General features: G+C 29.6%; 2 protein-coding genes across 4 annotated transcripts in view; one reads left to right on the top strand and one right to left on the bottom strand.

Annotated features, from left to right (window-relative positions):
• The window catches only part of LOC111627380 (ankyrin repeat domain-containing protein 12-like), a 61,929-nt gene that overhangs the window by 30,453 nt on the left and 5,506 nt on the right, over nt 1-25,970 (bottom strand). Inside the window, exons 2-4 of one of the 3 annotated variants that reach the window (XM_023370942.1) lie at nt 11,305-11,430; nt 11,087-11,225; nt 4,962-5,090 (exon numbers count right to left, since the gene is read on the bottom strand). In XM_023370942.1, the coding sequence (XP_023226710.1) occupies nt 4,962-4,998 (37 nt within the window). In that variant the 5' untranslated portion in view covers nt 4,999-5,090; nt 11,087-11,225; nt 11,305-11,430. Of the gene's footprint in view, nt 1-4,793; nt 5,091-11,086; nt 11,226-11,304; nt 11,431-25,970 lie in introns of all 3 variants that reach the window. The other 2 variants (XM_023370944.1, XM_023370943.1) reach the window with 2 other exon arrangements.
• On the top strand, nt 23,714-25,417 carry LOC111627366 (zinc finger BED domain-containing protein 5-like). Its single transcript, XM_023370930.1, has one exon. The coding sequence runs from the start codon at nt 23,714-23,716 to the stop codon at nt 25,415-25,417; it is 1,704 nt and encodes a 567-aa protein (XP_023226698.1).

The raw sequence follows: 25,970 nt of genomic DNA, 5'->3' as shown, positions 1-25,970 counted from the left end.
TGGACAGCAGTAACAAGTACAGTCAGCTCAAGTATTATCAAGTCTATTCCTCATAATGAAACTTTTCATTCAATCATTCAGTACATAGTACAAACATAAAATTTTGCAAATTATAGTAGAAAATTTACACCAGTCATAAAAGCAGAGAGTTTTAACAATATAAGTTTTTTAAAATCTTTAAGTTAAGCAGGAATGCAAAATAACCAAAAAAGGTTTTTACAGGGATGCTACCCTGTAAAAAGTGGCTGATAATCTGAAATTCTCTGATGATAATCTGGTATAATACTAATCTGCAAATCAAAACTTGTTTGGACACATGGTGCACTAAAGGTCTGGGGTGAAATGCAATTTATATATAGTCTATATTGTATTGTGCTGAATGAACATTGTTAGAGTTAACATACTTTGCTTGTGTTCAGTAACGTGTACAACTGATATATTTTCTTTATCACAGACTAATGCAAGGACAACGTAACTAAAAACAGGCTTCACACACCTGGAGAATGCATAGCTTTTGGGGATCTATATGTATACAGTACGAGACTAAAATAAATATTAAATTAAATTCATGTAAGTCATTCTGAATACTAATTCTGTGCAATAACACTTGTTAACACTTTTGCAGGTTTTTCATTCAATTTTAATACAGCATAATCATGCACTGTACTATCTTCAAGACTGATTAAGAGTATGACTAGTTAGATTCTTTCTAAATTTCATGAATATTACCTAATTAATTATTATTAATTCAGTTCAAAAAGAAAATGCTTTACAATCTTTTTAGCAGTTTTCAAAAAGTATTGTTTCCTATTCCAAATCAAACTTTTCTTCTTTTTATTATATAGCATAACAGATTGACAATTGCAATTTTCTTCAGATGTATCATTCTTCTGTTGACATGGGTTTTCCAACACATGTTTCATATACAGGAAACAGTCATTACAATCATATTTCCTTTGTTTTACAACACAATGTCCTTCCTGCTACAAACCTTTTATCTGAACTTGAGTAGTCAGAGAGCCACCAAGCTTGAATGGAGATAAACAATAGAACTTTGTATTGTGCATCATCTCCGACTGCAACATTACCTGGCTCTCTCACTTTACTGTTCTGACAAGAACTTGTGTGTTCAATGGTCATTAGCTATTGCTCTGATAGTTGTAATTACATATCTATAGAATGCTCTCTTACTGTTTTAAATATACATGGGTCATCTAAAGCAGCGATTCCCAACCTGTGGTACGCGTACCCCTAGGGGTACGCGATAGGTTGTTTAGGGGTACAGAAAAAAGTTAGTTATTATGGCAGAAAAAATAATATATTATGTATCACAAACTAATAGTATTAAAAAATTATTAGATAAAAAATGTTCCTTGCAACAATCACAACTTTATTATACATTTTTTCTTTTAGTTTTTTTTTCTTTAATTTAAAGTTACAATATGTAAAATTAACAATACGATTACTCACTAAATTTCTTAAATGAGGGGTACAATCTAGAGATATGACATGTCAAGGGGTACAATCTAGAGATATGACATGTCAAGGGGTACAATCTAGAGATATGACATGTCACGGGGTACGCTAATGAAAAAAGGTTGGGAACCACTGATCTAAAGGGTAAAACTGTTTGGTTATAAAAAATATAAAAACTAAGAAAATTCGAAAACTTTTTTATTACAATAAGAGTACTTATTTACATTTTTTTCAACATACCCTCCATAGATATTTAAACATTTGTTGTAGCAGTACACAAGCTTCTGAATACCCTCATCATAGACTGCTTATGTACTTAGCTAGCTTCAACTTCAGTTTTCACATTCTGCTTCCAAAATATTCTTTAAATGTTTGAAAAAATGATAGTAGGTCAGAACTGAAAGATGATGTTCAAAAACTCCACATCCAAATTGCTAAATCAATTTCTAAATTCTGACAGCAGCATGTGGACATGAATTGAAATATGCATCTTGAGAGTATGATCAGTAGGCAATTTTGAATTGCATACCATAAAAATTTTTATGGTTTGGTAGTATGATTTCAACATTAACTGTGGCATTCCTCGGCTTAAACTCTACTAAAATCAGGTCTTTCCTGTCCAACAAAACAGTGAACCATCACTTTATGAATGGATAGTGTCGGCTTAAATTTTTTGGGTTTGGTAGGTGATTATGTGTGATGTCACTACAGAGATTGCCACTTACACTATGATTTGAAGTGAGATACCCATGTTTCATAATCTGTGATGATTTGATCCAAAAAATGAATCACCTCTTTCATGATAATATTGCAAAAACATAAGTGTTTCTTATTACATTTGCCTGACATTCTTGTACACACCTTGCATAGACTTTATGGTACCCAATGTGACTTGCAAAAATTTATTGGATAAAAGAATGGAAAATTTGCAGAAATTTCATTGCCATTTCCACTAACAGCAGTGTTAATTTTCCTGACTGAGTTCCGAGTGATGAGCGAGGACTGGTCAGTGTGTTCCTCATTGTAAATGTTTGTTCTATCACCAACAAACAAATTATACCATTTTTGAACACTACCCTCATTCATTACAAATTCTCCACATGCTGAAGCAAGCCAACAATGAATTTCAAATGGTCGAATGCTTTCCACATTCAAAAATAAATGACAGATCTCACTTCATAGTGAAATTTTCAATTTTTCTGCTCATTTTAGTCTGTAGAATTATAGAAACAAAAGCTAGACAGTTGAAATATCTCACAGTGGTAGCTGAGAAATGACTGAAGTAACTGACTGACATAACCAGGTGATGTGCACATGACTGTTATGCACAAACTGTTCTTATTTTCTTAATGACCCTTGTAATTAATATTTTTGATATAGAGATATATAATATAATTCCATTTGTGTAATTAACAACATTAAAAACATTGCATTTGAAAATACACAAATATTCTATAATTATCAATAGAAAAAAATCAATCATTTATTTATATATTATATTATATATATAAGATTTAAATGAAGTGATAACTAAAATTTTTTAACAAATTAAATCAAAATTGAGTTTATGATTCTATTTATAAAGTTTATCTTTGTTCTTATATTTAATAATAGTTAGTAAAATACAACATTAAAGTTAAGAAAAATTATTATTTTAAACGTACTGAAATATTTCATTCGTGAAATAATTTCGGATTTTATTTGATGTACTATTAAAAAAAAAAACCTTATGTTATAATGAATCTCTTCAAATAAATATTCAAGAAAAACTTTTAAAATCCAGCAAGAAGTTTATAAACCTAACATTTTTGACTTTTTAATCAACTGTCTTCAGCTTTCATTAGCATAAAATACATGTAAAAAAAAAAAAAAAGCAGCATAACATGGACTTGCAGTGACAGGACAACAAAATCCACTTATTATAATCGTGATTATTATTATCAGTTGTTTTGTATCATCAAAATTAGCATGTCTCAAAACATAAGTTAAAATACACTTCACCTATAATCAGAGTTCTGATTATATGTCACCATTATCTTCAACTAAATTCGCTTTTTAAATTATATTTTTGGGCTTGCAGCCTAAACAAGTAGCTAATCACAACTTTTATCGGTCTTAACCATGTTTTAAACAATCATTTTATTGCAGTATATTAGCTTAAATTGTTCACATTTGTTACTTCAATTATATGCCGTATGAACATGCAGGTAACCTTTCAATAAAACAATAGACATGCTCAAGGAAAATGGTGAATTAACCAAAAACAAAAATATATTAAATTAAAATGCATATCCCATAAGAATAGATGTAATAATGGTTTGATATATTCATGGGGTCTGAACCCAAACTGTATACAGTATTTCAGATTTCTTTGATTCCTGTCATCCTGTAAATTGAATGGACAAGTTACAAGTCTATTATAGTGTAAATTCCAATACCTGGAAACGTATCATTAGAATGTTTATCATTCATAATATTATACAATGTTAATAAAGAGATAAATCAGTTAACAAAAATTATTCCAAAATACTGAAGAGACTTCAAAAAACAGTAATAAAATCGATTCAAGACAGTGGCCAATACATCTTAGAAAATTATAGTACGAGAGATATCGTTACGTATTCTCCAAGCAGTATGTACTAATAAGCTTCGATGGAATTAAGTTACACTGAAAATATGGTTAATAATTAATAAACAACATTGAAACAAAAACACTGAGAACACTATGCATATATTACAGTGTAATATAATGATAATATTCACTAATGATAAATAGAATTTTTTTTTTAACAGTTTGAGATAAAGGACTACAGACAAATACATATATTTACAATTTCCTCTCCTCTACATAAAATCCTGTTAATCCAAACAACCAGATACAATAATTAATTCAGATTAGCAAATGCATGCTGCAGTTTATGTTGACTTAAAAAAATGGATTTTAAAAAGCCAAAAATGTTAGTGAAAGTACTTTTCCGGTTTAATTTTAAAGGTAATTGAATATGACTTTTAAAAAAAGACAAGTTTGCGTTCGAGCAATACATTAATAAGACATTCTTCGTAAAACTTTAACCATTGTAAAATACAATAACCGTCGAATAATTTCTACAAATAATTATTTATTCAATAAGCTCTCTAAAAACTTTTAGTTCTTTTTATAATTTAACATACTCTTTAAAAGAAAGAAAGGGTAAAAAATAATAATAACAATAACTTCACATCGTATTAATAAAAAGAACCAAAAGTTTTTAATTCAAAATTTATGGTATTACTTATTATTCAAGTAACATCCTAATCTTAATTCCATTATTTCTTACCAGATATATATTGAATTTCTGTTTAGCATAATACAAACATCTTCGTTATATTTGAATTTTTATTTTCCAAAAGGTAGTCACAGCATAAAAGTAATGACACATGTAATTTGTAATCTGATGTTCTTGACATCTTTAACTTCTAACATCTACAGTAATGGCCAAACTTGCCTTTGTTTATTTGATTTTGGAGTGAATTCTTTCTCATGGTAAGCTGGCACAGATTTGAGTTGCATTGGCAGGATGATATCTCTCTCTGCCTTGATGCTGTAAAACTTGGACAATTCTCTTTCCTTCTTTCTATAAATGGTGTTAGAAAACAATTCAATAATCATATTTAAATCTTTTCGTGAAGCTCAATGTAACAGAATATTCATTAATTTCAGTCTTTGTTTATGGAAAAATTCAAGTAATAAACAAATAAATTTATTAATAATAGAGAAAATATATATATATATATATATACACATATTTCTTTGGAATTAATTGCATATTCTGCAAACTCAAAATTGTACCAGGAATCCATAAAATACGTTAATAAATTATTATAAAAATATACATATATATTCAATAAATTATGATTAAATTTTAAAGGTTTTATTTAATTTTATTAACCATATTCAACATCCCATTTAAACCTTTATAAAAAGCTTTCCCCATTGAAAATCATAAATTTATCAGAGAAGTTTAACATGTTTGCCAAAATACAATTTTTATCAAGGGATATGCAATTAATAGTATACAAATTCATAAACATTAACATTAAATTCATGCATTTATCAAATGTAACCTATATTAACTTCTTCAGTTATTATTATATACAACATATAAAAATGGTATATAATTATGTAAATATATATTTTGTTATGCTTCATTATATATATTATTATTTCAATATCAAGAAAATGAACGCTGGTGGAGCATTGCTGTTCAGCTCTCAACGAGAGGCCATAAGCATTACTATTGAAGTTTCAAAGAAACCGGACTTGCCGGCGTTCATTGAAACTTTCAATAGTAACGCTTATAATATTATTTCTAAGTTATACAAAATTTCTTCCATAAATTTCTATTTTCTACTATTTTCATGAAACACTAAATATATTTTTCATAAATAATAATAATAATTCTTCAAAATATTTAATTTACTTCACAGTAATCAAATAAATTTGGAGCATAAATTCAAATAATCATTTACATGTGTGTGTCAAACTGTGCGCAAATATTGCAGATTGGAAAGTGAAATGGATCGTGCATGTTGTGTAGAACTATATAACGAATAATTTTAAATTACAAAAACGAACATTATAACGTATATAAACAGTGTAATAATCATTAAAAACATACAAAATATATTTTTGCTTAATTTAAGGTTTTATCTCTAAAACAAACTGAAAAAGCCCGAGATAAATTACCGAAAATATTTTTTTTTTATTTTAACGATAATTACATTGCTTTTATTATTTGAAAATATTCATTATGCAAGTCATCAACTACTAGTGATAAATATTTAGTTGTTTAATGTTAAATCTTTAACATTTATTGTGATATTATAGAGATAAGCACAAACTTGGGTGTGTTTGGCAAATGGAGAAAAATCTTCACTGTTATAAGTTATGGACATGTATACACTAGGCAGGTGGATAGAGAAGTCTGGTTGAATGGAGGAATCTGTCTCTACTCTTGACGAGATAACATTTCCACCCGTCTGCCCATCCCCTGCTGATAAGATTTTCGTCCATTTCACCCACTCTGCCCACCTACTCAAGTGTGCGCTTACCTTTGTAATTAGAAAATTTATTAGATCAGTAAATAATTTAAAGTTGTTATTTTTTTTTTCATAAACAATACAAAAATTGGGAAAAATTTTAATGCTTACAAATAGTAATTTAAGATAAATTCTGTATAATTTTTAATGGTGATTAAATTCAATAAAATATAAAAGTCCTCGTGTAATTTGCAAATTCTTTGTTCACTTTAAGTGCTGTTTTTTGAGTATTTTTTCATAGTCAGTTATTTAATGTTTCGTTCACTTGAACACTAATTAATACATGTAAAGTTAGATTGCTAAATAATATACTACCCTAATAAGTATACTATTGAAAAAAATTAACTAAAATTCACATATTTTTTTTGAAAATAAATAATACATAATAAACTAAAAAAAAATTAAACATGAAAATTAATAGAAAAAAAAATATAAATATGTTTCTGACTGACTTCATAAGAAATTTATGTATTAGAAATAATGTTATTGATTATAAATTTAAAAAAATATAAGGGTCTAGTTTAAAGGCTAGTTTATAGTCCAATAATAGCACAGAGTTTCATTCATTAACAATTTCTGAAGTTGACAAGATCATCATCCAGTTTATGGTCAAACTCAGTGTGGTGTGGCTTTAGCATCTAACGCCAAAATTGAACAATTTTCAACTTTGATGCTACCCAATGCCAAATGAGATGTTGTATTGGCATCATGTTTGTGTCATTAGATCAGAAGTATACATCAATAATTCAATATCTAGCAGAAAAGACAGAGAATGTAGTGGAACTCTGCAAACTCTGCTGTTGCAGCACCAAACTGTCAATGGTCTATAAACCAACCATTAGTCCTCCAAACTCAATGGATCCTTTATATGTATATGATCACTTTCAGTTATTTCTTCATATGAAGGCAAATAAATTTAAATTTATTGAGCCATATTTTTAAAGCTGTTTATAGTATTAAAGTAATTACAAAAATTACTTTATTGCTAATACTTTCGGCTTATCTTGTCATTCTCGAGCATCTACCAAAAAAAAGCAGAACAGAATAAAATTTGATTCTAACACTGAATAAAATTTAAAATGTTTCCTAAAGAACTTATTAAAAAATGTTACTTTAAATAACAATAATAAATAAACAAATTATTGTATTACTTGACAATGTTTAATTTGCAAAAATTAAATATATTTTTTTCTAAATAATTTTCTAATTTTTTGTAAAGATTAAATTTATAAATTAAAATTATAGAGCAGATTATTTTTACTAGCATTACATACAATATAAAACAGGCAAGATTAAGATGGTATGGTTACATGGTGCATAAAGAGAATACAGAATTAATATAGAAAATTTATTTAAAAAAAAAAAAATGGGTAACAGAAAAGTGATCAAGCAGAAGCCAGAGATTGAGGTGGAAAGATAAAATACAAAATGAGCAATTATTTATTGTGACATCGTCATAATGCACCTTAAGTTTAGAAGTGTCTTGCCCCTTTAGTAGTATACATCATACTTTTCCTGTTAGCAATTAAGTCGTGGTCATCTAACACCATTCAGTAGAAACTTTTCAAATTTAAATAACATGACTTGTATGGAATCTAAGCATAGGTAGGTCTCTCGTCTGTTGATAGATCCCTAAATAACATTCATTTATAAGAGAGGAACCACTATAACCACTAAATTGCCTCTGGGTCCAGGAAAAATCCCCATCTCAGCTCTTTCAATGGCCCTTCTATGACATCACTTCAATGATATAGAAGATTAATGTAGCCAAGACTGCTAAACTACAAAAATCTTCTCTAATACTGATATTAGGTGGATCTTGTGTAAGTTTTTGAAATATAATTTGATATACAAATATATTACTTTGAATCTAAGACAATGCTGAATTGAAGATACATTTAGATTTTTAAAAAAGGAATTGTCAGGGAAAAAATTTAGATAAATGTAGCTTAAAACACTTCAGTCATCTAACTATTCTCTATCCATGAATTATGCTTCAATGATACAAATGGTATCACTGGAATATTTAAAGTATTTTATTTGGATTATTTTAAATTACTGACTTAAAATAAGCCCGTTTAAAAAGATTCTTTAAAATAATCCTAAGGGCAAAGCTCTAAAAGACCGAAAATCCGAAATTCGATCGGCAAAGTTACAAATGTTTAATAATAAAATTAACACTAGAAATGTATATAATAAGACAATATATGAACACACAGGCTTCGGACTATCCTATGTTAGGTTAGCCATCAATGATAGAATTGCTGTATATTTGCTATTGTCTTTAAAAATAAATTGTTGTTTCAATATATAAATAGATTGTTTCTGAAAGATTGGGAAAAATTCATGTCGGGTATTAAGAAGGTCAAGATGAAGAAAAACATGAGTGAAACCTGAATTATAAAGTCAGATTTAAGAGAAACAAGATTGAGAGTATTTCCATCTGAGGTTCTAAGGAGTTTTTAATAATATTCATAAATAAAATAGTTTTGATTAAATAATTAAAATTATTTTGATTTGTTTTTTGAAACAGTGTCCTGTTTTATAATTGTGGCATAGTAAACACTAGTATTGTGTTTTATTCCAAAGACACATGGCAAATTTTCGAAGACTTCCTTTTAGATAGAAAACAAAACAAAACACAAAAATTTTTTTTTTATCAAACTAACTAATATTAAAATAAGTCAAAACAAACTGAGACTAATTTTTGCTGAGTAAATTACTGATATTTACAATGTCTATAATTCACTGTAGATTCATGCACTTATTTATTCTCTCAATTTAAATATTCAAAGGTTTAAAAATATGTTTTCAAAATACTTAAAGAAAAAACCTCCTCTTACATAAAATTAAAATATATATATTTTTAACTATATAAAGAATGTAATTAAAAAGTAATTAAGATTTAAAATAAACAACAAATATAATCTAAACTTAAAATAATTAATAATTCGTCTTTGATGTATGCAACTGAATCGGTTTGCATTTGTTAATGTTCGATGTCTCAGAAGCTGAAATTTTTTCTTTTAATTAAACTTAAACTAGGTAGCCAGCTAATAAAACTAAAAATAATAATTTAAAAATAATAAAATAATTGTTAAAACTCTGGCCTTTATACTGAAACCGAAATCAAAATTAAAAATAAAATCAAAACTAATTAAAATCAAATCAGTGGAAAATTAAAACGTTTTTAAAAAACATTTAAAAGTTGTTTTGAAATTTTCAAATGTTATTTGTGTACGATGATGAAACAATTTGATTTTAATATATATATATATTATATTATTAAAAATAATATAAAAACTAAACTAATTCTGTATATAACCAAAGGTTATTTAAAAATCAAACTTAAACAATAGTTGTTATGGAAGCAAATGAATAGCCATTTCTTCAGCTCCAACTGAGTCAAAGGTGAGGTCTTTTTGTGTCTCCTATCCCTATGCAAAGACCTTCCTTTTCCTTTGTTAACTTTTTCCATGAATTCATGCAGAGTCCACAGAAGTGGTCCTTTCAAGAAATGCTACGACCTATTTACATGCTGCTTTTTTGTAAAGTGTTGGTTTCAGTTTTCATGGAGACAGAACTGTTAAGTATTTAACAGTTCTGTCTCCATGAAATAATAAAATAGTAAACTTTAATAAAATATTTTATAAATTATTTTTATAATAAAATAAAGAATTTATTGTATCTTCTACTTATACATTCAAGGCAAGTAAATATGATACTTTGAGATTCTGAAATAAATAATTTTTATATAAATCATTTACATTAAATACTGTTAATTAACATACAAAAAAATTATAATAATGAATTGATAAAAAAGAAACTAAGTTACCTCATAAACTTCCATTACGAAACTCATACAACATTGAGTACTCACATATTTATTTATCATGCAGAATATTTTAATAAATACCAGAATTGAATGATTCCAAATGAAAACAAGAAATAATACTTTAAACAGAGTAAAACTTTACAAAAAGTACAAACAAAAACAATTAGAAACACTAAGCATTCAAGTGCTTTCAAGTGTTCCTGATTCATCATCAGGAACACTTGAAAGCACTTGAATGTAGCTGTTACATAGTTACATCTGCTGAACGACGAGTGATGTATGTGTTGGAACAAAAAGCAGTCGTCATAGGTCAGTTTCAGGTAGCAATAGGTAACATAAATCAAAGACACTAATAAATGTGATGTCAAAATACCAAACATGTTCCAAAACTGTAGAGGGAATATGGCAGAAAAATACTCAACAGCTCTGCAACTGTTGAGTCTGCTGAATGCATCCATTGTTTTGGATGTAAGCAGAAAGGATAATAGACTCTGTAGAAATGATATTCCATTTGACGTTCCTGTCAATGAGTCACAGTAATATGAATTACTCAAATGCTTAGTGTTTCTGAACTTTGTGCTGCTTTTAGTAAATTTTTTCTCCATTAAAGCATTATCTCTTGTTTCAATTTGCTTGTGGAGTTTATACATTGATTCCAAATAAAAAAACTTCTAACACAGAGATTAATTTACAAACCTTGAATGCTAGCAGAACAAAGCAATAATGGAACATTAATGATCTGTTGTATATTTTATACCTGGATTTGCATTAATGATGTTTTAAAAAATCTTGTTTTAAGATTGATGTCTATATCATCTCTCAGAAATTCAATCAACTGAAAAAGAAAATAAAATTTAGTTTTATTAAATTTCAAGTCGTTAATTAATTATTAATGACTAATGAAATTTGAATACTTTTTTAAATCCATTGATGCGAGAATTGTCGAGTGGCATATCATCAAGTATTACTTGAATATGCCAACTTGAAAAGTGATTGCTCGTATCCAACAATACTTACAATCTTCATGTAATGGAATCATTCTGAAATTTAAAAAAATTGATTTTAATGTTCAAGCATTCAAAATAGTTAAAAATTAATAATATAGTTCATTTAATGTAGCAGGATTTATTTTAAGGGTATGGTTCACAATAATCTTCATAAAATTTTATATGAAGAATCAATTCTACATTTTATCAGAGTAATCTTTCCTGTAAAATTACCTTCCTCACTTAACTGGACAGATAAATATAACAAAGTGCACAAAACAAAACATTGTTAATTCCAGTAAATAAGTTCAATGTAAACCTGTCAAATGTTTCAGAACTTAGACAAGATCTAGGCCCACCAGTGGCCAAGTGGTCTTCGTACCCTGAACACTGGGAGTTCGGTTGTGGGTTGGCACCTCGCTCGGACAGGCTAGCCACGAAGAGTTTTCTCGGTTTTCTCCACGTCTGTAATGCCTAAATAGGGACCATTTTCCCTTAAAAAGCTCTCCAGGAAGGCATCACCCCTAGGCAGATCACCCAAGTGTTGCATTGCCATAACTAAACAAACAATGAAACAATAGACAAGATCTACTACAGGTCAACCAATGTTATAAATTGGAATGCACAAAAAAGAATAACAAGACAAAAAAAACATCCTCCTCTTTTCCTTTCATTTGACTAACTTTAGCCAAACATGTCCTTGGTTCAGTAACCCGAGCTCATTTCTTGCAGTTTTCAGGTGATGTCACTATGCGCTGCTTTCAGGGTACACCCAAAATCTCACATATTCCCTATTATACATATTCCCTCTTATACATTATGGTTTTGGCATATAAATTTTATAGTTGGTTGCTCTTCCTATCATTTACCTCATCGTTTACTGGGCTTGGGACTGGCACCTAATGGGTTGGCTTTCCCCCCTCAGTAACTGGTATTTAAAATAATTCATTTCGTTAAAATTATAAAAGACTGTTACTTAAAGAAAATTTAAACCAATTTCACAAGAAAAACTAACACATTAAATGTATTATATTCATTTAACTATCACATCTATTTAATGCATTAGTTAACAAGGTTTTGTTCTGTGTACTTTGTGAAGTTTCTTATTTTAAATTATTATTAACAGTCTGTATTATTCACTGCATTAAAAAATTCAAATGACTACTTTAGTGTTTTTCTAAAATATTTTCCAATGTTGTACTCTTCTACAGAAGATTTTTTCTTACTAATAAAGATACATTATGTATTTTATTCATTAAAAAAAAAGTCAAACAGGGCCTGCTTTATGCCCAGGCCCATACAAGCACTCAACAGCCCTGTAACTATATCACACTACTGCATATCGCCATTAAAAGTAAGAATTAGTTAAATAATAAAGCTATTCTAACATAGTAATAAGTGAATTTATAAAACAAAAACATGTATCATAACAATTAATTTAATTACTTACATAAGATAATTTACATTTATTTATAAAATTATTAAGTAAGACTTTTTAAGAATGGAATACAAAAATGCAATCAAATGGAATACAATAATGATGTAGCAATATACTGACCCATTTTTCAATATTAAAATACTAGTATTAATATAATAAAAATATTCATTTTCTTTCTTCCATGATAAAATAGTAAGAATTATTTCATTTATTTAATACTTTACCTTAATTGTCATATACCAGAGGTGGTTAAACTGTAACTCACAAGCCACGTGTGGCTCTTCTTAGACCCTTATTGTGGATCCGATATACTTACACAATTGCATTTTATGAACTTGGTATGTACTACTTACACATAAAAAAACTTACAAAAATATTATATAACTATTACGTAGTGTAATATACACAGAAGTTGTAAGTGTAACTCTCAACTTAATCTCGAACAGGTAACTGAAAGCTTAGTTTGTATTCATAAACTTGAAGAAGTTAAATTATTACTGGTACTTCATGATGTTAATTAAACAAAGTAAAGTAACATTGATAATTATATTATATATAGTTAAAATACTATAAACAGATGATGAGGCTCTCCAATAGGCATTCCAATAGAGGATGTAACTTCTGTGTATTTCCAATAGGCAGTGTATGGCTTCTATTGTAACAAGGTTTGGCCACCCTTGTCATATACAATCATCAAAAAGATTGATTAAAGTTACAATTCAAAAAGTAACTTAACAAATTTCATAAAGCTAAATTTATCACCAGACTTAAAGTCCAGATTATCCATTTGTTGGTTGTCTAGTGGCACACCTGTATGTGTGTAACATAAGATGATACCAACAGATGTAACATTGATAACAGCTTGGTAAAATGCCAACAGATGACAGTAAATGTTATTTTTAAAACAAATAAATAGTTTTTGTATTTAAAACAGTCTTTCTGAATCATCATACTGTTTTGAGAAGCATATTTGAAAAATAAACAGACAAACAAAGTGGATAAATAAAATGAATGCTCACAATAGTTTTGGATGACTTTGCTATATGTCATCTAAGCTAGACTTGTAGATAAATCTACTGTGTATCCATGATTCCAAATATTTCCTCGTATTTATATATTTAGTATTTAAGTTTATACATATTTTTATATTTTTTATTCAAAATTACATTGTAAACAAAAGATAAGTTATGTTTTATTCAATTCCTATATTATCCAATATATTTCCAATTCTCTTATGTCAGATAAGATACTTCAGCTAGCTCTAATTTAAAATACCAAAACTTAAAGACTTCAATATACTAAAACAACCACTTCACACCTAAGCGATAATTCCAGCAAACGAACAATAAAAAAGGTTTAATGTTCAAATGTTTTTGGCCGTTGTTCAGAGGCCCTCGTCAGGAAAAATTGCATAGAACAGAAAAAACAGCTCTATCTCTAACAGTTTTCAAACATAGTTGTGTTCTAATTTTTAACATTTAAACGATGTTGAATACAAAGATCGTTACGTATTACAACATATAATTAAAATATTTATAAATAAAGTTATAAATAAATACAATAATAACATNTTGGTTTACTAATTTATGAGAAAGTTATTGTATAAAAATGATAACCAAATCTCAAGAATGAAATATTAATATCAGAATCTAAAATATCTCTCTTTAAAATGCCAAAATAAAGCCGATATAAATAAATACAACAATAATAATATATATGGTGTTAATATATAAAATAATATATCTGGTAGTAATAGTATATTCTGTGTTAACAGTTAGCCTGATGTTTTAATGTATAAATGATGTGCGATAGGGAAAAAATTGTTTTCCTTAAAAATAATAATTATGCTTTGTGGCTTTGTAAATACTTCAATATAATTCTAAAAGTGTATTCATGCCAATCACGCATAATTCTCTCAATAAACGTCAAACCAGTCATGAAAATCTCAAACAAGTTCAACAAAAGAGCCTGTTTTGTTGAACTTGTTTGAAAATACTTTCTTTGATTCATTAATTAGATATTAAAACAAAAGTAACATCTCTCAATAATTTTATATTTTAATTTCTTTAGATCTTAAATTCTGCTTCTATATATGAGCCAAACTGTCTATACATGCATATCAATTCAACTATTCAGTATCAGTATTATACAAAACGTTAAAATAACATCAAAATTCTTGTGATAAATCTATAATAAAAAGATCACAAGTCTTAGTAAATTTCTAAAACCACATAAAATATAAAACAAAATGTGCCTGGATTAATAATTCACCACATAACTGTCTCCCAATCAGTGCAGCGAATGACCAGAATGGTTGTATCTTCTATATTTAATTGGTCTGAAAGAGATCAAACAAAGGTCTAGGTGCATAACTGCAATGGATCTGCATGTTAAGTAGAAGTTGCAGGTTCAAGTCCTGCTTAAAATTGGTCTTTTCTTCCAGAATAATCTAAAAATTAGTAATTTAATTCTAATTATTAAAATACTAAATTGAAAAACCAAATTCCAACAGTTTTAATAAGACAAATTAACATTCCATTTTCAAATGTAACCTGACAATGATTATTTAAGATAACCAAAAACATTTTGTAATTTAGCACTTTAATGTAATTGGATAAATGCTAGAGTTAATAGACTTTAATTATTAAATTTAATACAAAATGGCAACTTAATTGCCAACCTTCAGTTCAAATTACATAATATCTACATATTTAATCAGCCAGATTATGGCTCAATGAACCTGATTTGGTCATTTGATTAAAACAAACTGACAAAAAGAACTATCTAAATAGCAAAAAGACTAATAATTTATTGACGTATTGAAAATTTCTATTATTATTATTTGACTGACTCTTTACCTATTTTATTATTTCCATTGCTTTCATTACCATTTTTTTATAAATTTCATATTCAGACTTATAGATTTCCCTTTGTCATTTGTATAGTCGACCCCCCTATAATTATGATTCCTATAAAACTACGAAAAAATTGTGACCGGTATCCGTAAAAAAACAGTAAAAATTCCCTATAATTACCTCAAACGTCATCAGGCAGCCGAACTACTTTCCCGCCGTCCATAGCGCCACGCTACGGAGAGATTTCTATCGTCTGGACAGTATTATATAAATTATATATAAATTAGGTACTGTACATATAATTATATATTAATTATATATAAATTAGGTACTGTATATATAATTATATATTAACTTATTGTAACTTTGTTATAATTAAATATATAATTTCCGCCGTCTAGCGTGGCGCCACGCTACGGAGATTTTTACGCTAACTATCGTCTGTCAGTATGTAAATTAGGTACCGTAAGTCTAATACAGTACTGTAATTTTATACATTTCTTGTGAAAGAAACATTTCTTATTCAACGGCGATTAAAATTATTTATATTAATGATGTCTCCGAAGTTCAACGAAGTTTTCGCAGAAAAATAAGTTATCAGAAATCGGCCGTGGTTTGGTGTGCTGCTTCGCGACGAAAACAAGCTTTAGCAATGGGGTTGTCGAATGGTGCATACTCGGTAAGTAATCCTACAATTTTTTGTTTATAGCGTAGTTTATACGGATTATTTCCAAAAAATATATACGTATTTTGGAAATGTTGAGTCGGATTAGTCTAGAATCGATTAATTTTATGGAAGAAAACCTTTCAAACAGCCGTAGTCCGTAAACTTGACACGTGTCGGGCTGTGATTGGAACGACTCGTAAGAAATCGGATTCCTAATAAATTGGAACGTATCTATATCTTATAGGGGGGTCGACTGTAGTTTTCTTGCTAAACATTATGTAACTATCATTTCACATTCATTTCATCATTATATCTGAAAATGATTGCATAAACAGTTACAAACATTAAATCATAAAATTTAACTAGTTTTTTTTTAATATTTAACATCTATTTCTTGTCGTTTTTAAACTTCAGTATGTTTTGTTTTAACACATTAAACTGTTTCATTCATGATGCACTTTCCTCTGTAAAATGAAAGCAGCAAACTAAACGAAGATAGTTGATAATTCATCCATAGAGGAGTTAAATGAAGCAATATGGAATATAATTCTATCAGTAGTAAAAGATATGTGAATCTAACTAAAATAAGTCTATTCCTTTAATATATTTTATATTTTCCTTATCCACTTTCGCATCTTAGGAACAACACAATGATTATAATGCTAGCCTTCCTTTATAACCTATTTAGCCATCTACGTAATGATAAAAAAATGATTAAAAAAAATGAATATATTCTTTAAAAACTATTAAAATTTTAAAAAGATAAACTGTGTCCTTTTAGGTGTGTAATTTTCTTTTCCTATTCAAGAACTTTTAATGCAGTAAGTTGTTTATATATCATATAAACAAAATCTATGTTACAATCTGCAATAAACTATAAGACAAACCTTATATGAGTTGTAGTAAGAGATATTTACTGTACTTTCCGGCGTATAAGACAACCCCCGACTTTTACAGTTAAAATATAGAGTTTGGAATATACTCGCCATATATGACGACACCCAGCATATAAGACGACCCCCGATTTTTGAGAAGATTTTCCTGGGTTAAAAAGTCGTCTTATATGCCAAAAAATACAGTAACAATCAATTCTTTCTATTATATTGTGATAAATATTATCACAATATAATAGAAAGAATTATATAATATACCACATTTAATAACAGAAAGGTGGTTGCCAACAGGCTGCCTTACAGACATTCCATACTAATACAGTCTGATATTCTTAAATACCATATTTTCACTCTAATAGAAACCTTAAAACTGGGGTTGCAAACACAAATGCAGCAAAGAGCCAATCAAATAGATGTATATCAGATGGGCCGTATTCAATATTATTTAGTAAACTAAAACATACTGTAATTAAAAAAAAAGCTCTAACAAATGTCTTTTTATTGCCAGGCCTTTACGACTTTGTAAACAGTTAGAGATTTGAATTTTTTCTGTTTTAATCCCTGCAATATGTTAGAAACATTGATTTTTAGAAAAGAAATTATCAAGGCCATGGGCTGGATACGAAGCCTTAACGGGCCTTATCCAGTCTGCAGGCTGCCAGTTTGCTACCCCTGCCCTAAAATAAGCAGGATTTTCTATTGTTTCCAAAATCCATTATATTGGGGCCTGTAAAATCAAAGGTCACCATTATATTTTTAGCATTCTATTGTTATTGCATTTTATAATTTATACCTGCAAACTCAGATTATATGAATCTTCATTTTAAAAAGACTCATTAAAAATATAGCTCTTAATTCTTAAAGTTTTCCTTAAAATATTTATAAAATATATTTGGATTGTCATTCTATCTATGTGCAAACACAATAAACTTTATTTTATCTATAAATAACTACAGCTACACACCAATAAACCAGTAAAAATAAATATAATAAAAAAAGTTTTCTTCTGTTTTAAACAGTCATCCTCATGTTTGAAGAATGCAGATATAAATAAATACAACTTTTAAAAATAGAACATAAATTTAAAAGCTGGAAAATTCATGAAATATATATATGACAATTGTAGCATTTAACATTGTGTTTCAATGCCAATAATATGTTAAATAACAATTTAAGAACAAAAGAATTTTACAAAATACAAAAATATGTCTTAATTCAAGACTTATGGGAGGTCATAGAATATCCTCCATGTGGTTGAAATAAAGTTCATCTCCTTATAATTAATCGCCGTACTCCTTGTGAAAACCTTGACTATTTCTATTCGTTCAAGATATTTCAGGCTGGCTGGGTCGTCAGTGGTGTAATATAGGGGCACTATCAAATTTAACCTGAATGTTATCATCTGCAAAAGTTGTTAGTGCAATTGTGAGTCCCTTCTGAATAGTATATTGATGCTCCTTAATCCTCATGTTCAGGAATCAAGCAGTGACCCCAATGTATTTGCACCCTGTAATCCTGTATAGGGATAGTATACATCCCTAGTATCCTCTCCAATGGGTCATTTTTATTTCTTATACTTGAAAAAACAATAAGAAATCTGTAAGCATTTCTGTTATTTGTGTAGTGGAAAATTAAACAGATATATAAATATACACAACCATTGAAACCCGATACCTTAAGCTAATACATCTACAACACTACTAGGTAAATGAATGTGATCATTCATTTACAGCTGTTGTAGATGTATTAAATAGATGTTAGTTAGGACCTTCTTATACATAACAACCTAAAATAACAAGTCTTCTGATTGTAAATGCTCCTTGGGATGTTCTAGACTTTATCTATAATTTCTGTATATGAAATTCTAACTTCACTATTTATAAGAATTTTTTATATATTGACAACAATGATATTTCAAAGCAAATAGGCTTATAAGTAAATATTTTCATTTCCATATTTAACAGAATGAAAGCAAAATTTGACAATAAGAGGAAGGTTTAGTATATGAATATATGGATTAATTAATTAATAGTATAGTAATAGTTTTAGGCATTAGGTAACCTAGGCTTTTAAGATTTCATACTAATACTAATAAATAACTGATTAAAATACCAACTTGGACTTACAAAATAACCTTTAATTACACTCCAGTTAATAATTTTGTCCCTTTTCAAAGATTATCATTAGGCTGTTACAACTATTCCAAATCCTGATGAAATGTTAGCTGGACTTTAATTAAAGTTTTGTTTGGTTTACTAATTTATGAGAAAGTTATTGTATAAAAATGATAACCAAATCTCAAGAATGAAATATTAATATCAGAATCTAAAATATCTCTCTTTAAAATGCCAATATAAATCCAGTCTCTCTACAGGTAAATAAATAGCCAAAATTTAACCTGGCTTCCTGAAATGATACAACAGTCTAAGGCCTCATACTTTTAAAGTAATACATAAATAGTCAATTTTAGTTCAGTACTCTGAAACTAACTACTAGTTAGGATCCTAGATCTTTTCTAATATCAAGTACTATGTGATACAGACTTTAAATTACATAAATTTTTGTAAAATATGTTTAACAAGTCCAATTTTGTCAAAGAACCTCACACTAAAATTGCTGCTGAAGACTAAACTTATCATTAGGCCTATATACACAGTGCCAGATTTATCATTAAGCTAAATAAGATAAAGTTTGGGGCCTCTGAATTAAAAAAAAAAATTGAACGGAGAAAAATTTTTTATGCTACTCTGTAAAAAAGCAATTGAAATTCACCTCTGTCAATCAAAAGTTGCCAAGATGGCTGCCGGTTTTCACAGCCTATTTACTTTTTTAATTGTTTGAAAGAAATAACGAAATTTTTTGATTACTTATGATAGAATCCACGTGGAAAGATGGTGCCTAATGCCTATCTCTAGTGCCTAATTACTCAGTATTTAATAATTAGTAGTAGTGGTAATGTAGCCCAACTTAATCCAGTAATCATTTGGCTTCTCTTACACTTTATACTTATCATGGAGTCGTGCAACCTGCTTAATTATTCTTAGTCCAGTATTCCAAAACTTATTATAAAAATTAGAGATCTTATATATTGTGAGATACAAGCTTTACATTATATAAATTTATATAAAATGTGCCTAACAAGTGCAATTTGCTGAAGCTTGTACAATCCAAAACTTTTGTTAAAAGTTTTAGTCATTAAAGCTTATAATTTATATTGTACAATCACGGAAAAAGTTTGGAAACATGGAATGAAATACAGTGAAGTATCAAAAATCCAGATTTAGCCATCAAANTAGGCTTTTAAGATTTCATACTAATACTAATAAATAACTGATTAAAATACCAACCTGGACTTACAAAATAACCTTTAATTACACTCCAGTTAATAATTTTGTCCCTTTTCAAAGATTATCATCAGTAAATAAAATCAAAACCTTTAAATAATCCAGCAAATCATTTTAATATCTTAAAAACGCTTTCGAACTTTCAGCTATACTCTGCGAATTAGTGTTGCGTAAACTCAAAAACGATATACTCCCCTCGTTCCAGGAAGGCATATTGGCTTACGCAAGATATGTGGATGATATCTTTATTTTATGGAAGGATAATCGCAAGGTTAACCAATTTATAGATCTGATCAATGACAACCAATATGGATTAACCCTGGAGCTATAGCAGGAAAGTGGAAACAATGTTAATTTTTTGGATTTATCTATAACTTGCAAAGATGGGGAAATCAGAACGGACATATACCGGAAACTCACTTATCTTCCTATTGTCATTCCTAGGAACTCCGCAGACCCAGAATATATAAAAATCGCCGTTTTTCGTTCATGGATAATGAGGGCACACACACATTGCACCAGCATCTGCGACACGTACAAAGAATTGGATTATATACGAAACGTAGCGATACAGCAGGGATACTGTAGAGAAAGAATAGATGCTCTCATTGCGAATTGTCGGAAGTGCCACCCCTCTCAGAAAGGGAATCAGCGTAAAGAAAGAGTCGTGCTTAATTACATACCGTTCCTTAAAGGAATAGTTAAAAAAATTACCAGAGATAAGAACATACAGATAGTTTACAAGCGTAATCCCACCGTATACAGGCTCTTAAGGAACGATAAAGGTGCTTACGAACGCAACACGATGGCAGGGGTATACTCAATACCGTTAAAAGACCGTAGATTTAATTCTAATTTGGTATACATAAGAGCAACCATGAGAAACTTAAAGAAAAGAATTGCTGAACATAAGCACTCTGTAAATAAAAATGTAGACTCTACGGTGCTTGCTGCCTTTGCAAAACAACAGAATATCGAGGTCTTTTGGGATCGGGTGTCGATCATTAAAGCTACAAGATCCAGGCAGGCCATAAAACATCTGGAAAAACTAGAAATTCACAAGGCACAGTTGCACACAAACTGTATTAATCATAGAGATGCCGACGGATTGTCATCGGCATGGAAATCCTTCTACGATGAGTTGACATAGTTTATGCAAGCGGGAAGAATAATTAAGATAATTTTTACCGAATGTATATATTTTATTTTATTTCTTTGTTTCGATTTAATTAACTTGTATAATTTTTCCAATTATTTAAACTTGGTAAATGTTAACGTACATTTATGTAACCACTTTTTGAATTTTGTTTTACGTAATTTCGAATTCTTCGTTCGATTCATAATGATAACTAAGGATGAACGCTTAAAGCGTTCAAAAGCGTTTTTAAGATATTAAAACGATTTGCTGGATTATTTAAAGGTTTTGATTTTATTTATATAGTGCAGTCCAGTAAGAAAGTATTTTTGATTATCATCAGGCTGTTACAACTGTTCCAAATCCTGATGAAATGTTAGCTGGACTTTAATTAAAGTTTTGTTTGGTTTACTAATTTATGAGAAAGTTATTGTATAAAACGGATAACCAAATCTCAAAAATGAAATATTAATATCAGAATCTAAAATCTCACTCTTTAAAATACCAATATAAATTCAGTCTCTCTGTAGATAAATAAATAGCCAAAATTTAACCTGGATTCCTGAAATGATACAACAGTCTAAGGCCTCATACTTTTAAAGTAATACATAAATAGTCAATTTTAGTTCAGTACTCTGAAACTAACTACTAGTTAGGATCCTAGATCTTTTCTAATATCAAGTACTATGTGATACAGACTTTAAATTACATAAATTTTTGTAAAATATGTTTAACAAGTCCACTTTTGTCAAAGAACCTCATACTAAAATTGCTGCTGAAGACTAAACTTATCATTAGGCCTACATACACAGTGCCAGATTTATCATTAAGCTAAATAAGATAAAGTTTGGGGCCTCTGAATTAAAAAAAAAAATTGAACGGAGAAAAATTTTTTATGCTACTCTGTAAAAAAGCAATTGAAATTCACTTCTGTAAATCAAAAGTTGCCAAGATGGCTGCCGGTTTTCATAGCCTATTTACTTTTTTAATTGTTTGAAAGAAATAACGAAATTTTTTGATTACTTATGATAGAATCCACGTGGAAAGATGGTGCCTAATGCCTATCTCTAGTGCCTAATTACTCAGTATTTAATAATTAGTAGTAGTGGTAGCCCAACTTAATCCAGTAATCATTTGGCTTCTCTTACACTTTATACTTATCATGGAGTCGTGCAACCTGCTTAATTATTCTTAGTCCAGTATTCCAAAACTTATAATAAAAATTAGAGATCTTATATATTGTGAGATACAAGCTTTACATTATATAAATTTATATAAAATGTGCCTAACAAGTGCAATTTGCTGAAGCTTGTACAATCCAAAACTTTTGTTAAAAGTTTTAGTCATTAAAGCTTATAATTTATATCGTACAATCACGGAAAAAGTTTGGAAACATGGAATGAAATATAGTGAAGTATCAAAAATCCAGATTTAGCCATCAAAAAATGAATATTAAGTCCTTTCAAAGGTAATATTGTTGTCGATGTTCTAAGTCAGTGTTCCGCAACCGGTGTGACGCGGCACACTGGTGTGCCGTCACAAGGTATAAGGTGTGACGTGAACTTTTACATATATTAATAAAACTTGACAAATAATAGAATATTTTTATCACAGTTGCTGTGTTTCTTATGCCTGTATTTCATTCTCTGATGCAGCACTGGTGAAATATGATGATGTTTGTTTATTATTTATTACAAACCATGCATTTTTATGCATTCTAAGAAATTAAATATAAAATAAACTCGCTCACAGGTGTTTTGTTAACCTTGCCAATTGTTCTGTGTACGTGCTTTTCCCAAAATTACAGGGATTACCCTTTCCTTTATTACTTTATTTTGGTACTTGTCCCCACCCATTGTTAGACTTCCCTTTGAAGAATATAGGTCCCGCGTCTTGCAAATATTTCAGTTCTATCTCAGCTATGCTCTGAAGTAGTCCGAAAATTGTGATTGCTAGTCAGTCTTATTTTTTTGTATTATTATTATACTATGTAATTTTTTCTAAGATGGACAAATTCCATGTACCGAGTGTTCCGTCGACGAGTAGAAGTAGTGATAGCATCGAGCCCGAAAAAAAGAAACAAAAGTTAGTGCGCCGGCAGTATAGTGGTGATTATTTATCTTACGGTTTTTTTTGGTGTGGTGATAAAACGTGCCCAATCCCTGAGTGTATTGTTTGTGGTGAAAAACTTACTAATGCTGCTATGGTTCCCAGTAAATTGAAACGACATTTGTCAACAAAACATTCTTCTCTGTCAAGCAAAGATGTCAATTATTTTCGTCGGTTGTTGGAACAAAACCAAAAACAAGCAGCATTCATGACTACAACAGTATGTGTTTCGGACAAAGTACAGGAAGCTAGCTATAAAGTAGCCGAACTTATCGTAAAGGCCAAAAAACCACATACAATAGCTGAAACGTTATTAATGCCTGCTTGTAAAGAGATGGTGAAAATAGTCCTGGGTTCAGAAGCTGCTAGTGAAATATCAAAAATTCCTCTTTCTGCTGACACAATCAGTCGCCGAGTTATTGAGATGTCCAGTGACATTGAAGACATTATGAAGGAGAAAATCAAGAGCAGTGGAAAGTTCTCACTTCAGATCGACGAGTCCACCGATATTAGCGGCCACGCACAACTTCTTGCTTATATTCGGTACATCGATGGTAATGTAATTGCAACTAATTTCTTTTTTTGCAAACAACTTCCCGAGCGAGCCACTGGTGAAGAAATATTTCGTGTAACTAACGAATATGTGCTCAAAAATGAATTAAAATGGAAGGACTGTGTTAGTGTTTGTACAGACGGAGCCGCAGCTATGACAGGCCGAGTGAAAGGATTTGTAGCTCAAGTACGTGAAATTAATTCTAACATACGATGCGATCATTGTCTTATTCACCGCGAAGCCATTGTTGCTAAATCTTTGCCACCTTCTCTGAAAGTTGTGCTGGACGAAGTAGTAAAAGTCGTAAACTTTGTCAAATCGCGACCCCTAAATTCGCGGCTATTTTCCGTTTTGTGTCAGGAAATGGAATCAGAACACACCACACTCCTGCTACATACAGAAGTACAATGGTTATCAAGAGGAAAAGTATTAACGCGAATATTGGAACTTAAAGACGAGGTACGTGCACTTTTGACTGTCGAAAGGCACGAGTACGCGGATTTATTTGCAGATGATGAATGGGTATGTAAGTTGGCGTATCTTTCTGATATTTTCGTACACTTGAATGAACTGAACAGAAAAATGCAAGGTAGGAACGAAAATATTCTTACTAGTATGAATAAGATTCAAGGATTTGTGAATAAGCTAAATTTGTGGATACAGAGAATTGAAAATGGTTCATTTGTAATGTTCTCGACTGTATGGTCACTTGCTTCCGGTAATAAAGTGATGATGGATCTAATTAAAGAACATTTACAAATCTTGCAGCAGAGGTTTAAGAAGTATTTTGGAGACAGTGTTGAAGATATCGACTGGGTTCGTAATCCATTCGTTGCGATTTCAGAATCTCTACCTATTCATTTACAAGAGGAACTCGCGGAATTAAAAGCAGACAGAACATTGAAATTACAACTCCTCGAAGTGCCTTTGGATACATTTTGGTTGACAGTAAGGAGTGAATACCCAGCTATCTCCGAGATGGCAGTTAATATGTTATTGCCATTTTCTACTACGTATTTGTGTGAACTGGGCTTTACAGTGAATTAAAGTTCATAAATTTTAATAAACGCACGAATTGATGTCTGTTTAATAATAATAATAGGTTAGTGGCATTACGTAATTCTATTAATAGTATAATAAATACGTTTTTAAGGGGAATAACATTTTGGTGTGCCGTGTTGAGTCGTGTCGAGTCATAAGTGTGCCGCGAGTAGAAAAAGGTTGCGGAACACTGTTCTAAGTCATTCAGAATTTGTAATTTTTTTTCATTTTGAAATTATAATTAGTGTATTTTGTTTGAATGTACTGATTCTGTAAATTTTGAATCCTTTAAGTATTTCCTGCAAAATGCTAGCTTAAACTTAGAACACCTAAATTTGATTTACAGTGCAGGCCTATTTAGAGTTTACTGCACTTAAAATGCTTATTCATACTTATTTGATAATCCAAATGGGTCTGGCCCGAATTAGCCTGGAATTTCGTTATTTCACTGTAATATTATAATTACAGTGAAATCTGCTAATGTAAGATGACCACTTTGAGCTGGTTCCTTCAGTGGTCACATGATCAGGTTTCACTGTATTGTAATGTCATCATCAAC

This window comes from Centruroides sculpturatus, unplaced genomic scaffold, assembly GCF_000671375.1.
Source record: "Centruroides sculpturatus isolate CEXI.00-Female unplaced genomic scaffold, Cexi_2.0 scaffold378, whole genome shotgun sequence".
Classification (NCBI taxonomy): Eukaryota; Metazoa; Arthropoda; class Arachnida; order Scorpiones; family Buthidae; genus Centruroides; species Centruroides sculpturatus.
This window is presented reverse-complemented; position numbering and strand designations above follow the sequence as displayed.

Coding starts and splice junctions, on each gene's coding strand:
- LOC111627366 (XM_023370930.1), top strand. CDS start 23,714: ATGGACAAATTCCATGTACCGAGTGTTCCGTCGACGAGTAGAAGTAGT.